The sequence below is a fragment of the Trachymyrmex cornetzi genome, unplaced genomic scaffold, assembly GCF_001594075.2.
Source record: "Trachymyrmex cornetzi isolate Tcor2-1 unplaced genomic scaffold, Tcor1.1 scaffold92, whole genome shotgun sequence".
NCBI lineage: Eukaryota > Metazoa > Arthropoda > Insecta > Hymenoptera > Formicidae > Trachymyrmex > Trachymyrmex cornetzi.
The window spans coordinates 309250-328790 of NW_017300267.1; the positions used below are offsets into that span (position 1 = coordinate 309250).

The 19541-nt window shown below is 33.6% G+C and overlaps 1 protein-coding gene across 1 annotated transcript in view; it reads left to right on the forward strand.

Moving 5' to 3' along the window:
* fng (Fringe glycosyltransferase) overlaps positions 1 to 19541 on the forward strand; it is a 119353-nt gene that overhangs the window by 13554 nt on the left and 86258 nt on the right. The window contains exons 3-4 of the mRNA XM_018520563.1: positions 2636 to 2684; positions 6768 to 6870. Of these exons, the coding sequence (XP_018376065.1) occupies positions 2636 to 2684; positions 6768 to 6870 (152 nt within the window). The remainder of the gene's footprint in view (positions 1 to 2635; positions 2685 to 6767; positions 6871 to 19541) is intronic.

Genomic DNA, 19541 nt, shown 5'->3' on the forward strand with positions numbered 1-19541 from the left:
ATTTCAGATGAGTTGTTCCAGAGTTATCATGCTCACCGCTGAAAAAAATTTATTTTTGCAAGACGGCTATATTTTCTTTATTTTTATACATTTAGACTCAAAAAAATTATTATAAGTACTTCAATGTATATACTATTAGATGCCATGAAGCACATTTCAATAAATGTTTGTCTATACTGCTAAAAAAAATCGTGAAAATCATCTTATTTTCCGCATCCCAACTGAGTATAACCCCTTAATAGTATATCTAATTAATTAAATGTTTTTAAACACCATGAAATTTTATCCTGCATTTGAATCAGAAATTATATCATTGTGTTTTATTACATTGATCAAGCTATTATTTATCTTAATTGTGTCAAATTTGTATTTCTAATAAATACTTTCTAATAAATATTTGTTAAATAGAGAACTCATATAAAAATTTATGACTTCTTTTTGCTCCGAAAATTGGTAAGAGACTACCAAAAGTAAAGAGAGTTTGTTTCGTGTAGGTAGAACGCAATCGTTAAATTTCCTTTTACTTGCATGCACATTTTAGGGCAAATTCGTCTCGCCTAATTAGACGTAACGAGCGAGTCTTTTAATATGATTCTACGCTTTTGACACATTCGCAAACGTTCTATATTGCGATACGGCTTACGAGCAGAAAACCAACACTCAGGCGGACTCAATGAATTCCCGGGAAAAGCTCGAAGATCAGCTTAACGACGAGTCTTTTAAGTACGACGTACGTGCGGATTAATGCAATTATGTCGATGTAATGCGACGCCGGTGCCAGTGACGTCATCGCGTTACACTCGTCTCTTATTTTTGTACACGACGTTCATTCGTTGCCGGATATTCGTGTTCTTTCTGGGAATGCTGACGAGTTCTCTGGCCTCTCTCTCTCTCTCTCTCTCTCTCTCTCTCTCTCTCTCTCTCTCTATCCGCATGCCTCGAATAAACGTGTTGCAATTGCAATGCCTTTTCACCCGCGCTATTTTTGCGTTCGTCACGTTGTGCCGCGGATATCCGCTATGGCTGTACATCCGAGATATCTCGGTGAACTCTTATTGAGATGTAACTGCAGTTTATTCTCTCTCAATTCTGTTTTAAAGCTCCACATAATCCCGATACACATGCAGTCGATTAAATATTATGCTTTCAGAAACTGTGCCATTGATTGAATTACGCATTATTTATGTAATGCATTATGTAGCTTGTTCGAAATAAGCGATTTAATTCTATTTTAATTAATGAAACAGAACGTGAACAAACATATTGGCATGTGCAATGTGCATTAAATGAGCTAATATCGGCTGATATAAAATTCATGGATGTATTATGCTATAATTGCATTGAAATTCTCTAACAGGTTGCGTTCGTGGAATTTGCTTAATTTATCATTTTAATAGAGGAAGTTGCGAATATAAAATCACGCAGCCAAATGTCACATAAATAATACGTCGCGTTTTCTCGCGATGTTTTTCCTTTTTCTTTTGTATTTTCCCGGTAGCTTACGAAACTGACGCGATATATCGCCGCGTGAAAATCATCGGGACAATGCCTCTGACGTCTGGAGTATCATCTCCTTTGGTTGTTCTTGCTCGTTCACTTCCTGAAGGGAACTACTCTTGGGAACTAAAAATAAGCGACTACTTTAACACGTGCAGTGTACACTGATCGTAACGTAACGACGCTGCAATACGTCCGAGTCCAGATGCAACTGCCACGGAAGGGTGTGCGATGCGACAGATACAAATGAGAAGTTCAAGTCTCAACTCACGGCGATCTGAGATAAATTTTCCAGAGCGACAAAATACGCGAGAAGCTTGAATAGTCCTTAATTAAAAGTATGCCACTTTATCACAATTTCGTGTGAATATACACTTTAGAGTATTTTTACTTTGAACAGAGATTAGAGCAAAAAAGAATATATTTCGACAGTGTATACCTATATATAATTATAAAATATAATTATCAACATTTTCCAATTACAGTCCATGATAATAAATGATGTATAATGTACGTTATAATGTGAAATATTTTATATATATATTTATCTTCTTCCGAAAATATTTCAATTTATAACGTGCATTGTATATCATTTATTATCATGGACTCTGTTATTGGAAAATGTTGATAATTATATTTTAAATAATATTTTGCGAAAATAATATTCTATATGTGACAGCATGAGTTAGAATTATGGTTGCTCTTTCTTGTGATTTTTAAATAACATAAATGTCGGTCTTGCGATACTGCACGTATGTTTATAACAAAACGTATGATATTTTTCTCGTTTCTACCTCCTATTTTTGTTTTCGGAATTTGTGATTTCGCTATCTCGCGAATATAAATAAGAGAAGTGTATCATAGTGGTGCGAAGTGCTTCAAGGTTGTAAGATTTATTACACGTAACACACACTGACGCGGATTGACTGAGCGATTTCGTTTCGAAGGGATAAGAAAGGAATTGAAATTTATGATCGATACGTGATGCGTGTTGTTTGGCTGGACGGCTGCGGTAAACAATCAAATGCGTACGTGCCATAGCATGATTATTCCGCTGCATCGGGTATAATCGAAAAAGGTCGCGTATATGTGTTTATATATAATCAAAATATAACGATTTTTTTATTTCTATTTGCAGACCTGGTTCTTCACCGACAGAGATGACCCTTATTTCCAAAATCAAACCAGTGAGTATTTATTAATAATTTTTTATTAAACTAATTTTGTATAATTACAAACAAGTTTTTTAATTATTTAATTATTCGTATCTACTATTACTCAGTTGTGTACTACTCTATTTCAATTTTTTATGATCTGACTTCTAAGCTTGTTAAAAAACTTATCAAGAAATTTAATACATTTAATTTATATAGTTTAATATTTCAATAATAAATCAAACAATTAAGATATGAAATAATAAATAAATTACTTGTTAATTAAAGAAATGAAAGATTTGCTTTGATTAACATTGGCATTGTTATGTAATGACGCTTTTAATTTACTATGATATAATTTGATTTTCGCTAGGATTTATAGTGTAATAGTAAAATGCATAAGATGATACCAGAGAATTTAGAATTGATTACGTGTTATATGAGTAATTGAAATAATATAATTATATAACATACAATTATAATTATATAATTAAAATTAAATAATTATATTGCATTTTACGTATAGAGTTGTCTGTCACATTTGCAGAACACGATACAAAATTAGGAGAACTCTTATTTCAAAGCAAAATACGCATTTGATACCGATAGTAACATAGAATAATCACTATTACACATATTTTTCAATTATAACATTATCGCGCAACTAATCGAGATTGCGTTTATATTTAAGTTCAATAAAACGCTTTCTTCTTTTCTCTTGTTTATTTTCGTTGTCTTGATATCGCCGTTATTTTTTCCACACACAAAGAATTTATTCCGATTTATTTCGATTTTTTTTGCCGCTCTTAGTTTGCAATGCAATTGCAGCAATATTAATATGGAATAGTCTCGTATTTCCAAATATCATGCATTACCACTTTATCGACTACAGTTTTATAAAGGAAAATTTACATGAGCAATAATGGTGAATGTTGTCACGTTGATCATCTCAAGGTTGTGAGAACACCTGTCGATATACGAGAACGTAACGTTTTCCTCAATAAATGGCTCTATTAAAAAACCCAAGCGAAGTACGTATATTCCCTGTGTAAGACAAGACACGGATAATTACGACGGCGGGCTTAATGGTCGCTCTCATTTATGCGATAATTGCCGGCGAAATGAACGCGTGTGCAGGAGCTTGTTTCGTTCACTCGTAGGAGCAGAGTTGCTCGTCAATCATTTCGAAAGTTTAGTCATATCCGCGTCTCGGTCGTCCGTTCAGAAAGTCGAATTAAGGTGCGGTTTATTTGGCTAATTGCTTGAAGCATCTTCAAATCGGAGAGCGGTGAAACAACGAAAAAGTGTGATATGATTTCTATTTGTTTTACTATTTTATCATCTAATGTTACGAGACATAATCTACTGTCTTTTTGAACAAAATAAATATTTTAAGTAAACTATAATAGATAAAATCTAAATTAATTTTTATAAATTTGTAAACTCTCTAACAAATTTGCTAAATCCTGCTATTGCATATATATTTTTTTACCTTTTTTTAAATTTATGAAAATATTTTAATCAAATTAATGTGATGTTTTATTAACTTCAATTTTTATTTTCGCGACGCAACGTTCTGAATTGTATAATGTAACACATGTAATAAACTTGTATTTTCAAATGAGAAAGATAAAATTATTTACGAATTGATCTTGTTTTCACTTAAAGATATTCTTTTATTTGGAAATTTTATCTATAATAATTAATTTGATTAATTATCGCGAATATGTTAACACGTCAGTATTGGATAATTACTTACTGATCGAGACACCGGGTGTCCAATAAAGAGAAATCGATGTGTCGAAAGAGGCAGAGGGCACGTGTGCGAGCTGTTCGATAGGTTCCACGATATTCTACATAGGTACATGTTAGACCGACCGGTTTGCAAACTCTGCACGCAAGTACGCTGCACGAGGTGTAATGATCGATAGATCAATCAATCGCGTCGATAACCTCTTTATACGTGAAAAGTTAGAGCTTGGTCATCATCAGGTTCTTGGAACAAATATTTAATATTTATAATTAGATTAATAAATAGATTAACTTTATTAGCTGTGTTTATTAAAATAGATTAAAATTAACTACAAAAAATTATTTGTAGTTTATATTTTTAATCTTTGTTAATGTTCCTTTTTTGAAAATTTATTGCATTAAGAAATAAAAGTGCACTCGTTTTTAATTAATTTCAATAGGAATATTTTTCCTTTTACTAAAATTTATTTAAACGTAATTATGACAGATATTTTCTTTCGTATTTAATTCCGTTATACATAAAATTTAATAAGAATTACTGAAATTTAATGTAGTCATTTCTAAAATAAATGATCATATCAAGATTTTATTATTAATGAAGCAAATTTTCGTGTTCTTTTTGTAACCAAACAAAATCGCGTTTATCGTTTGCTTTAGTTGCAATGTAAGTTAGCTTATAATAACAACGGCGTATTCTCTGACCGGCGATATCATTGCCAACCTACTATGGAGTGTATCCCAATTGCACCCTCGGGCGCGGATGTAGATGACGAGCAGGCGGAGAAAGCGGATGATGAGAAATGGCTAAGGAAGGACGAAAAGATGCACCGCGAATGTGAATGATACTCACAAGTGGACGAGGTGAAAAGCAAGTTCTCGTTATATTTCGGTCATCTGGACAATGACACTGTTCTCGCGTCCGAGTACAAGAAAGGAAACGAAAAAAAAAAAAAAGAAATTGTAAAGGGAAAGCATCGCAATTACGAGACTTTCGCGCGCGAGATGAAATGATATTGAGGAATCATTAAAATGATCGTGAAAGTGTCGAATGCACGACAGTCGTAGGATATTTTTGTATAAAAAAGATGAAATCGTGCGGAGATTACTGTAACGCACACAGGCGTTCCTATAATAAACTCGATATTATTTCATGCTTTGCTCATAACTCGAGCCACGCATTAGTCACGAGCGGAGGCAGAAGCGTGGGTGGACGCGGGTCCCGAGGAGGATAATATCGGGTGCGGAAGGTCGCAGGAGGAGGGATGAGCACGCGAACCCTCGGGCACCGTCCGACATTTGACCTCACCACGCGCTCTGCACCGGTTTGCACCTCCGCATCGGCCATTTCTCATTACCATTTCTACCTGACTCGAACTCGATCCATCCTTTGCGATTTATCCAGGTGTGGATGCCGACAATCTTGCACGGGAGATCTCGCGTAATGACACCACAAAAAATACCGGTTATATAAGAATTAATTTGATAGGTTATCAATTACACAGCGTTTGCTTGTTTTTTATTTAAATTCTTTTTACTAAGAACAAAGTACATTTACTTTATTAATGCATATTTGTATTTTTACTATGATAAAACTAATTATTACACTGAGAAAAATAGTCTGGTTGGATTAAACAGTAACTCTGGTGGAAAATGGACGAATCAGAATTTTCTGATTATGTCTGTTAGAATTCTAATTGAGATAACTAGAATTCTGATTAATATAATTATTCTGGTAAAAATAAGAATTCTCTAGTAGATTTTACTAGAAATATAGTATCAACCAGAATTCCGGTTATCTCAACTAGAATTCTAATAAATTTAACCAGAAATTTTTTTCAGTGTTTTATTATAATTGAAAAGAATAATTATTGTTGCGATTGTTTATTATACGTATTATTCTAAATTATAAATATAAAGTCAAATATCTTAGTGTATGTCCTAGTTGATATGTTGTAACGTTCCAACGACTCAAGGCTTGTTATTGAAAGTTGTTATAGTCACAAGTAAGTCAGTCACGTTACGACTGAACCACGACTGAGCTAATAATAAATACGATCTTTACGGTAATGAATTTTTACTTCGAATTTCTTTTTCTTTTTACGTATAGTTTAATTTAAAATAATTCTTCGAGTACGATTAATAAATTATTTCCGATTTGATAGTTTGGTATAAAGGATACCCCGTGTGCATATCATCGATCGTGATGCAGCCTCTTCTCGAAAGGATGGTTCTCGCTCCTGAAGAAGCGAGAACCATCAGCCCGAATTAATTAGACCGCCGTAGCAGCAGCTCACGAGGATGATTATTAACCTCTTAATTAATTGCACGCCCACCCTACATTCAGCTCCCTTCCTTTGCTTTCAGATGGCCACATGATCAACACTAAGTGTTCATCCTCACACAATCGGCGGGCCCTTTGTTGCAAGATGTCGGTGGAATTCGACAGATTTCTCGACAGCGGCCGAAAGTGAGTACTATTTTAATCTTCAAAAATTCAGCAAATGTGTCAACAAAATATCTAACATATTAACAAAATTATAAAAATATAATATACGGGAACGTTACTTCATAAAAGTAACGCGTTACCATAACCGTTACATTTTATAAAAAGCCTTATAAAAAGTTTTATAAAAAACTATCGTTACCCGTTATTAATTTTGAAAAGTAACACATTATCATTGCCGTTACTTAGAAACTAATGATTCGGTATTTTTTTCATTATTTTTCTGTAATATTAAAATAAGATATTGGATTTAAAAAATACATATAATAATCAGTATTAATTGTATTCTCACAATCATTACTAAAACTTAACATTCTAAGCTTATAGCTAATTTTCTTTACATTAAATTTATTATATCTAAGAAATCTTTGATAATTTTTTAAATGTATGCTTATGATATTTATTGGGTTTTTTTCTAAATTACATACATTGGTATAGAATTTGAGTAATATAAACGGGAACTTGCTAAAAATAATAATTTTCTTGTACTTTAGAGGAGGAAGTGTCGTATTATATTCGCAAAGTTAGCACGTGCTATTTTTATTTTTTATTTTCTAATATAAGCGAAACTTTCTTTTGTTTTTGTAAGGAACTGTAAAACTATATAAAAGTGTTACTGGAACTGTCATTATTCTCTTATATTAATAGAATATTGTGTTAACTTCACAAATTTCTTCTGCACTTTATCTCATACCATAGATTTAGCGCACTAATAAGATTATCTATGCAATTGTCTCGCATGAGAAGGAACAATACTATCGCAATCTATTCTTGGAACAATTATCCGATCTCGGACACGTCGAATGATCCGATAAACCGGGAAGAATACCCGGTGTATCGCCATCCGGACAAATAAATATTATTGGTGAAGAGAGGCTTTATGTCTGATATCGAGTTTATCCGGTTCCAGACGTGCGTCTCTTTTCTTCGAATAATCCGAGTCTTCAGTATCGATTCTCGGTACTTCGTCATATATCGACACTACTCAATATTCGTCTGATATAAGACGTATTCTATGTTTGCTAATGTATACTGTATACGCATTCATAGCGAACAAGGCGTTCAATGGCACGTTACATTCCTTTACAGACGTATGACGTGAAATATTAACGATTTCAAGTCGGAGATTTGTGCGATAGATTATATCTGACAATGAGTGGATAGCTAGATATATAGATAGATACATTCTCGGTGGGAGAAAGTATTACATACTTCTTTCTCTCGTATATGAGATTGATATGTGATGTTGTCGCTGTTCACAGTTTGACATTACGAATGAGATTGAGCTTGACATTTAGCTCGAGAAATTTAAATCAATTCGCTCTTTCTTTCAAACGAATCCTCGTTAAGTATCCGATTTTGAGTTTGATGAAACTTGATAGATGTGTGATACAATCAATGAGCTGCATTTTATTTCTGTTAACGTCACGTCTAACAATTAAATTTCTTTCACAAGTCACGCATAATATTTTAACATCGTTTAAGATAATAAATTTTTTCTCTAATTTTTAATATTTTTTAAATTTAATTTTGGTTTTGTGTTTTTCTCTGTTTCCAAATAATTTTTGAAACTTAAGTTTTTAAATATTTTTAGTATTTAAATGATTTTTTCGGAAAATTTATAAGGAATTTTAATATATTTAGTTATTAGGAAGTTTTTAATGTATTTAGTCAGTACTCGTAATATAATCTATTTTCTATTTTAACTCGAGCGTACCGTTGAACCTAGAGTTTCTCGAGCACGCTTTTATTTTCTTTTCTCTTCAGTCGAACATATATCGATATAACGGACGCGCGTATCGCGCGCGCTCTGAACAATCTCGGAGTATGAAGAGACGTTAATGGATTTGCATAGGTGCGTTTTTCAAGTGTCGAAAGCGACAGCCGATGTATGAAAAAAAAAAAAAAGGAATATGGTTTAAACGCGACTACGCATGGGCAAACTTCGGTAACCCGCCCGGGACTTCCGCGTTGTTTACGTACGAAAGTGTTATTGCTGCGACTTGACCATCGAAATTTCGTGTTTGCACAAGGTGGCCTAAACGCCGACTGACGTACGCGGTTCTACACATTCACACAAACACACACGCCGGCCACGCATCGTCAAAATATTATCTCTGTGTGAAGTGGTAGCGCCTAGAAAAACACATCTAATGGCTTGTTGCCGTCACAGACTCCGTCGCAAACCAATTAACGTGGTCGGCCTTTCCTTTCATTTCGGGAAAGACATCTTTTTAAGATTTATTTATACGTGCATACAGTTTTAAACCGGAAGAGAAATTCAGCACCGTAATTTTTAGTTTTTAGATTGCTTCAATTTTCTTCCTTACATCGAATGTGTGATCTTTTCTCTGTCAAAGAATTCTGAAAATATATAAACAATGTTTGTTTTTGCACAAAGCTTTGCATTACACGTGTTACGCATCTGATATTATTAGAAATATGTGGAAAATTTTGCCACTATCACATTCTTTGCTGGTATTGAAAAGTACCGCTCGCATCTACAGTATATATGTGTTTTATTTAGTTTATTATGATATGTTCTTCCGCGCTCGTAAAACAGTAAGCTTCTCGTCTTTGATCTTGTATTTCTATATTCATGTACTCCGTCGCACGTTTCCTTTAGTTTACTTGCTTCACCGTCTACCTAAACAGGCGGTTTAAGTACCGACGACGGATTGTTATGGGAAATTAGCTTACTGAATACTCGACAGAGTAAGTCCTTTGTGCGTTTTAATTACTTGTTTAAATAATACCTGTTTATTACTTTTACGCTTGTTATTTGCATTTGTGGCACAATTTCTAAAAATATGGGAACAATTTACACAATATTTTTGCACATTAAAACCGAGAGGTTTGTTACGCAGGAATGTTCATTTAAGGCAGTTAATATCGCTAAATCTCTTTGATGAATAAACACGCGTTTTTCGTGGTTCTCTTAGGCCATTTCAAAATGGCTCACAGAGAGAGCATTCCTTTGTGCTCTTTCAAAAAGTCTACAATACGCTACGATATTCTGTATGGTACGAAAACGATGAGAAGAAAGAGGAAGGTAGGGAAGGAGGGTAGCGGTGTCTCTCATCGAGCTCGTCCTCGTGTCGAGACAGGCGGGGAGAGATTAAAGACGGGGGGAAGTGGTACCAGCTGGCCAGGAGGAGAGACGTTTCAATCTCTTTCTCTTCCTCCTTCCTACCAACTACTGAAGCCTTTCGAGAGAGCATCAAAGCATCGAGAAGACGACAGGAGATAGTCGGAGAAAGGGAAAAAGTGTCTCAAATGTCACATGCGGGTCTGCTGTGTTTCTTATTGCTCTTCCCGTGTTTAACTACCTTCCTTCTACGGAAAATCTGTCTCTCATCCTTCCAGATTTATTTTTCTTCCTATTTTACATATATATTATATGAAAAAAAGAAATAATGTCGAAGGTTTCACGAAAATAAAAGTGTAAATATGTTAGATAATCATAAATCATAAATAATTTTTCAGAAAAATTCATCTGTCGTTCTTTCCGATGCGAAACAATTACATGTAATCTTATTAGTACGTTAAATGTAGAGTATGAGCGAGATAAGTGCAGAAACGGATGCCAGAGAAATTTCCACTTTATCGCTAGTCTTTATTGTAGGAGAGAAGTAGTTTTAGTTTTCTGAGATACCGCTATCTGACACGTTATAAACTCTGTATTATTATGTCACGATATATAATGTTAGCTACCAGAAAAATATAACAGCAAATCACAATAAATTTGATTTTACATACATGGAGACTGAAGCATTATTTTTGCAGCAAACTATATTTATTGTGCAGTTTATGTTAAGAATAATCTTGATGTGTCGCGCGAACAAAGCGTATCGGTCAATATAATAATAGTTATATGTTTATTTTTATCATTGACCGAGATATGCTTTGTTCGCGCGACACCTCTTTTTATATTTAACGGGTATTATGTGACTAACAGAACGAACATGACTCTCTTTTATGGTATACTTAAATTATTTGTCAATCTAACTTTGACATCGTGATTTTTTAATTTGTTGTAATGGATTGACGAAGGTTGGATCCGCTTGCGATCGTTGTTGGAGATGGGGCGAGAGTTTCTGGCTAGCATACATTAATTACGCAAATTAATATCCATCTATTCAAAAATATCTCGTTGCAAACTTGAGTTTCACTATCTACTCCACTCAGCTAAGCAACTGGTTGGCACATTAGACTATGTTGAAGATGGTCGTCTCTTACCACATTTCCACTGCGACTGCATTATTGGAGGTTGGAACTACGATCGTGCGAGACGCAGTTCGACAGATTTTATAGTACGATAAGCGGTAATTTTTTATTGCTGAGGATGGCTCAAATAGTGAGCCGAAACGTACAAAATTGAATTTATGACACATTAATAGGTATTAGTTTGCATTGAACAATATAATATCCAGCGCTGACTCCTAACGCCCATTTGTATTTTGCCGTTATTTTTTGATTTTATTAAATTTACAAAGTCTTAGAAGAAAAAATAGATAAATCATACATTTATAAAGTTTAACAAATTTAAATATATACTCATTAGTTTAAATTTCTTGAAAAAGAAGCTGAGATACCATCGATGTTTTTAAATAGGTTTCGTAACTGTGAGATTAATTTGACTAATTGTAAGATAACACGTGTTTCTTTTTGAAGCGTGGAATTTCAATGTTTTACTGCTGAACGCGTTACGACTTCTCATCCGTTTAAATTATCACCGACAATTTCACACTTTGCTTCGTTCAATTATACAAACGTTTTACGCATAGCCACTTAGATCCTTAGTGATAAAGAACTGTGGAGTAAATTATGAAACTTTACGTTGGAATACATTTTGATGATATTTTTAGAAACGAATACTCTTCCGAAAGCAATTTTATTAAAACATTTGTATCTATTTATTTTTATTTTATCCACTTTTATAATTTTTAACGAAGAATTAAATTCTTTTATTTAATTTATTATATTTTAACTTTTTCAAATTTATTATAACTTTTTTTCGTTAGTATTTAATCATGAAATTAATTTGCAATATAGCTTATAGTATGATAGTTGCGGGCAAATATAACTATTTCGTCTAGTAAAAGGATCTCTACAGGCTGAGGAATGCACGCTTCAGGTCATCTTATCGTATCCCAGACAAGGCCCTATACAGTTTGCATAACGATATCACCTATCACACGTTCAAATAATATCTTTTCCAAGAAGCCTTAATCTGATATATTCGATACTTTGCAATCTTTTAACATAGCATAAAATAATATTTGAGCATCCTATATTTTGGGGAAAGTAGGATATTTCTTATCAGAGAAATACAGTTTTTAATCTTTAAGGTTATTTGAAACATAGTTTTATTTTCCAATTTTTATCTTTAGTGCATATTGTATTTGCAAATGTATTTTATGTTTAGTATTTATCATATTTAATTTTACATTCATTGTTATTTAAAACGGCGAAACAATTAAGAGAAGTGGCATATCATTTACATTCACAGTAATTTTCGAGCAAGATCAATTTTGTAAGAACTACTTTATATACAACTTTTCAGAGTCGACAATATATGGACACTTTATTGAATTGCCGCGATATACATATGTAAATATTGATACACGCATAAGTGCGCATTCGCACGTTGATCTCCACTCGAAAGCACTGACTTCAATGAGTGCTGCAGATTAGAAGAAAATTCTTTTTTTTTTCCCCGTATTACATTTCTTACGCTCTTTTTCTCGAATACCGTCGCTTCGAATGATCTCTTGGTAATTACGGATATCCTTGGATACAATTATCCAGCGCCACGAGCGCACAGCACATCGGGACAAAAAACTTGCACCGCTCCTGGACGTGGAGTTGCCGCAATGGTTAACGTCGCGTGACTGCGTATTATACATATACAGGGCTGCCGGTAATGCCGCGTAATAAGCGTTTAGAGATGTCGGTAGGACCGCCTTGTGCTTTTCTCTTTTTTTTCTTCGTTTTCCGCTACTCACCCATGATTCCATCCCGTGAGCGCTGTGCCCTACATGCGTCGCGTTCATGCGTCTAGATTTCTCAACACCTTAACATGATAAATGATACTTGGTGTGTTTCTATTATACCGATCTTTAGAAATTATTTATAAGATATTCTTTTTTTTTATTTATTATATAAAGGATTTATTTTACAATACAATTTGATATAATTATTACACGGAAATTGGAATAAGAATAATTTAATAGATAAATGAAAAACGAAATTATGTATAAATTGCAGACATAGCGGTCTGTTAATGTTTTATACACACGCATTTATTTTAATTTTATATTTTAGTAAAATTATAGTAAAATTGTGCAATATAAAATCATACATTATATATATGTTAATATATTGTACATTGATATATACAGTATATATTATATATAATATATATTCTAATAATTAGTTGAATATTTATAAAAATTTGATTAGTTCCAAATATTTCTTTTTAAGTCAGATTTAGCTCAAACAAATGAACACGAACAAACACAGTTTATCGAAATGTAAAATGTGTATTTCCGATTTCTTATTTGTGATAATAGGTTACAGGCATTAAAATTAATTTGAAAAATACAAGAAACAGAATATTTATCTTAAAAATCAAGTACTCAAAGCGCGTATTTAATCCATAGTATATTTAAATACTTTGTAACGGCGACGAATTAACTGCCATTCTCAGCATTTGGTGGCGTCTTTGTATCAAACTATTGTGTATATGTGGTTATCTCGTCATTTGTACGCGAGTCGCGAAACGTGCGAGAGCTGATATCACTTCCTATTATCGCATTATCTTTCGACATACAATCGAATAGCCAGAAGAACATGAAAATTCATACCCCATAAAATTGGAAATAATTATTTATTATAACTAAATTAATTATCTTGCATAGTTTAATGTAGCAATAAAGCAAGAATCGAGACAATATTGAACGGGAATTATATGATTGTTTTATGATGTTTATGAGCAATAATATCTTCTTTAATTGTTTAAATCCACATAAATCTTGCGTCGCTTTATGAACTTTGATCTTGTCTGTAATTTCAATGAAAAGAAGGCTGTATATTGCGCTGATATAAATTGTTAATGAGAAATTGGAAATATAATTTACAGGGAAAAATGATTAAAATATTTAATTATATGATTGTTTTATGATGTTTTCGAGCAATAATATCTTCTTTAATTGTTTAAATCCACATAAATCTTGCGTTGCTTTATGAACTTTTACTTTGTCTATAATTCCAATAAAGAGAAGACTGTATATTGCGCCGATATAAATTGTTAATGAGAAATTGGAAATATAACTTACAGGGAAATGATTAGAATATTTAATGTATATTTATTTTATGCCGAATATATATTTCGCAGCGAATTGATTCCTTCGCGTTGGTATTTTGCGACGCACGTCGTGTTTACATTTGCGTCGACCTTGTATTATACATGGGAGAAGTCGAGTCGGTAAACAACTTTGTGTATCATAGTATTACTTCTCGAAAACGCGAAAAGGGCAAGTACTAACAATAATAAGAAATGCCAAACACGATTCTTCGCTACGAAGATATTTAGAAGTTATCGTGTGTCAATTTATTGCCGCAATTCGTAATAATATCGAGACAACGATTATTTATCGTAACAGATACATTTTTCATGATTTCTACACATTTGTCCGAAATAGAAATTGAAGCAAAGCAACGTGATTCTTTTTTAGATTATTACATTTGATATTTAAGATGATTAAACTTGACGTTTATATGTCGACGATATTGATAAAATCGTTTTAAAAGCCGTTCTAATTTTGCACGTTGCATGTAATTATTCGAGAATATGAAATGTGCCGTGCGATCGATGCATTCTGATAATTATAATACATGCGCGATTGTAATTTATAATTAAACAAAAATAGATTGGGTAGTACAGTAAACACCCATAGTCCTTCCTTGAGGAATGAAGATTCCTTGTTCCTCATTTCATGTTTTATAAACCTTCCTTGACTTGAAACAAGGAGCCTTATTAGCTTCCTTTTCTCAAGGGAGATTACGAGTTTCCTTGAGGAGGAGATGCAGCCTTCATAATCAAGTAAACCTCCAAATTTAGTTCATCACAACGGTCTTTTTAATTTCGATAGCTTTTAATTTGGATCTATCGCATCGATAATTATTTTTCATAACTTTTTTTTCGGGAATAAATCACCAAAAGCATTATAGCGAATTCGATTGGAAGCACTGATGCATATTAAAGCCGTTGTACACTGATTTAACCCTTTACCCTACTTTTCTTTTACAAATTAAACAAAAATTAAGCTTTGTATGAACGACTCTCACCCGTGATACTCATGTTTGGCCCGATTTCCTTACCACGAGTCTCATATGATAGTTGCTTTCCATTTACACAAGTGAAACTAAATCTGAAGTGAGCTGAGTATTTTATATTCAGATTAATGACGTCACTACTTTCTTACTTTGGTAAAAAATTATCACATGTCAACACAGGTTCGTAACCTCACTTTGAAGTGAGTTTACGAGACTCACTAAAGCACACGGTCTCGATCTTTTGCAGATTATGGGTAAAAACTCATTTGAATCTCATTTGTCAGAATGCAAAAGGAACGCGCATTCAACTGAGTTATGACGTCACAAGTGAGAACTATCTGAAAATCGGTGTAAATGGAAAAACTGATATTGTAGGCGAAAGAGTTAATTTGAGTATAAAAATAAAATGCGAATATTTCGAATTATAAAATACATATTTTACCTAACAGTACAATAAAATGTATTGAGTATTTCACAATTTAATTGATTTCTATATTTATTTATAAACATATTTACGTTATTTTGTGTATGTACGACGGTTTTAATGTCCATCAGTGCGCACTGAGTGCGTCCAATCAAATTCGCTATTAGTTTTATTTTTGTTCATTATTGTTGTACAAAATGCTTAATAACGACTTTATTTAATCAACAATGTCTTTATAACCTTTATTATTCGTAATTCACGATATTAGCTATGCATATACTATATATTATGACATGCTGCCCTCAGTAGGTTAGGTACTAAAATCCCTAAAATATTCTTTCCTTCGGGAAGGCAGATTTGAGATCTGTTTATGAAACAAGGAGGCCTTGGAGAGTCGAGGAATCCTTTATGGAGGCTTTCTCCATCCTTAAAATAAGGAAGGATTACACTGAAAAAAAGATTAGTTGCTGCAGTAAATTAGATGGTTAAATATGGCATAGCATTTTTAATTGGCTGTAGCAATCAATTTTTGATTGCGTTAGCCAATCAAAATCCTATACTGACATTGCGGATAGGTTGACATTACCAATAATTGATTGCAGCAACCAAAAATTGGCTGTTGCAACCAATTAAAAATGCTATGCCATATTTAACCATATAATTTGCTGCAGCAACCAATCTTTTTTTCAGTGTATGAATACGGGTGTAAAGCTTACTGCATGAATTCAACATCTATAATTAAGAAGATGTGATGGTTTAACAAATCGCTATATAATGTTATTCAGCTGTCAACTTTGCTTTAACATAAAAAACTAACTGTCCATCACACGTACAAAAATTTTAATCGTATTCATAAGACCGGAAGCAAATTGGACCATCACAGTCGAGCGTTTTAAAACGTGAGATCGCAATTTTGATTGTGATTGGTCGATTTGCTTGAGACCTTATGACTACGACTAAAAATTTTGTATGTGTAATGGCCTTGACTGTAGATTTGCTGAATCAGTGAAGTTTTTAGTTCCGTGTGTGTTTTTTTTTCCATGATAGAGTGTTTTCACGAATGAATGATATGTATCTATGAAGAAGGAACAATGAAGGAACCTGAGCTACAAGTATCAAGATAAAATAATTATTTATGCATCGTGATTTACCCTGTTCGGTAGTTATTCAAAGTATTTAGCGCAAAATACGTATTAGTTATATCCTTCATAACTGTGTTCTTGTCACACTTGATCTCGGTTTTAATCTTTAGCAGCATTAAAAGCAGACTATCGAATCTTGTTCCTTTTAATTCCTATCGACATGATATTTTAGTTCAGGCGTGGGTCGCTGAGAGGGATCGAGCGATCGAGACGTTCACTGTAATCTTGCCTTAAACAGACGTGTCTTGTAGGTGCAGGTGTATCGCGCGTCTCCCAAAACGTGATAGGAATTCTAGTTATTCAGTCTTCCTTTCTTCGAAACTGTGTGGACGTGAGGAATATTTCTCTGTGCGATGCATATATGCACTTACGAGGCCGTACACTCTGCACAACACATACACATTTTGTTTGAGGAGAAATAAAAAATATTTTCGTAAAACTAGATCTAACTTTTATAATTTTCTGACTTGGACTTTAATTTTAATAGAAAATATATTATACACGGAGATAATTTTCTTTTAAAATTTACCTTGAAAATGTGATAGTTGTGGTACAATACAATATTTTAAAGATTTTTACTATACACTTCAATAAAATTGATCGAACTTATTTTATACTTTATTATAGTTTTATTAATGAATGAGAAAGATTTACATTAAAATTCTTCGAAATACAATGCTGTCCCACGATTGTCATATTTTCAGGGTAAATTCTAAGAAAAAATTCTTTCCGTGTAGTATCGAGTGAACGAGGGACTTGATATCTTAAATTACTCTTATTAACAAGTATCTGCCGTGATTAAATCTTTTTTTATCGATCACGAAGCGTCGGGTATCGAGTTAATTTTATGCATGCGTGAACGTCTCTTAAGTGTCGGTATTGCCATCGATCATTTAACCGGATCGACCGTTCGTTTCAGGGCGCGCAATTGATTTATTTAACGCTCGATCGTTGAACCGTAGTCGTGGCAATTGACTAGATTTGTCGTTGCGTAACTCCAATAAAATTAATCGGAGTACGATCGTCACGCATCATTATTATCGAAATTGTCGACTTGTTCTGTAGAAAATCGCGGTTAATGCGTGTGCGCATCGAGCACGACTTTGTTACCGGATTATTACTCAACGATTGATCCTCTTCCAGGCACAGCTTCTTTCTAGTAATTTTCAAGCCGTATAATTCTGCACGTAGACATGGAAGAAATTGCATTAGGAACTGCAAGAAAAAGCAAATCTCGTGCGCGAAAGTAGATCCTACAGGCAAAACATACTCTTGAAGGAATTGCTTCGAAGAATTTCGAATATTCGCAAGTGGTACGTCACTTTCAACACTGTGACATGACACAAAAATATTTAGTCTAAATATTTAAGAAAATAATTATTAATAATTACGCATGGTTTATTTTAATATTAATTATTTCTGTTAATTTTTTGCTAGTCGTTAATTATCCATTTTTACTAAATTTAAATAGTAATTTTATACAAATTGGTCTCTATCGAACTTTTTTCATTGTTAAGTTTTAATATGCGTGCGTAAACAATCATAGAGTTTCCTTATCTAAAAGTATAAGTATTGCAAGAAAGTCATCCCTTTATATGTTCCAACAAATGTACCGCAATTTGCGAGACACTTTTCTTAAATGCCTCGACATCTCGATAAATAAAGGAAGAATTATATCCTACGTATCTTTCAACGCTCTACGGTTGTTCGGAATAATCGGCATTTATAAAATCTCGCATAAAAATTCTGAGACCGTTTACGACCACGCGATTCCGCTGGCCGGTAAGATCACGGTGTCGTTCGCGGTGTGATTTATTTTATATTCAGATTTTCACGGCGAGAGAGAAGGCGCGTAAAGTATGTACGATAGTAACACGCGGTGCGTATACTTCTCAAAGCCCAATGGATTTACATCGTTGCACGAACTCGTTCGGTAACAGGTCGGGCGCGCGTACACACGCATATACATGTATACGCGCATACATTCATACGGCGAGTACGTATCGCCATTTGCAGATCGCCGATGCACGACGGGTTCGTGCGGCTCTTCTATATGCACCGAAACTGGTTTGCACCTGATACCGGCCTCGCGATCGAATGACGCGTTTCAATGCGCTCTCCCTCGCCCGTCCCTCTCGATTCTTCTCTCGCTTTCGTCTTTTTCTTCTTATAACCGCCCTACGGAGATATCGTGGATCACGCGAGTCCCCCTCGGGCTCATTTAATTCGTTCTTTCGTACCGTGCGCCCGCGATGTTTGTTCTCGTGGGATAAGATATCCCGATCATTAGAATTATGTTTAACGTATACTAGACGAGGGGTAATCACTAGCTGAAATATTGTCCCACAGATTACACGACATCATATGATTTCATCTGATTCCAATAATTTTTTTCATTACGTACGAAGTCATTTGGTAAAATATATGAATTTATTTAATATTATACAATGATTTATCGTGGTTGCTTATGTAATTAGGGTAAACTAGGGTATTATGGCCATACGGAAAAGATAGCCATAGGCCATAATTTCTTCAATAATTGATAAATAGTGCATTTTTATAGTCATTCTTAAAGATAATCAATATTTACAGTACAGTTTATATGAGTACACTGTTCAAAATAACAATATTATAAATACTATCTAATATTTTTTCTTTCGACTATCTGCAAAGTTTTGCACGTGTCTGCTAAAAACTGTTATAATGTCTAATAAATTACAGTTAAGCTG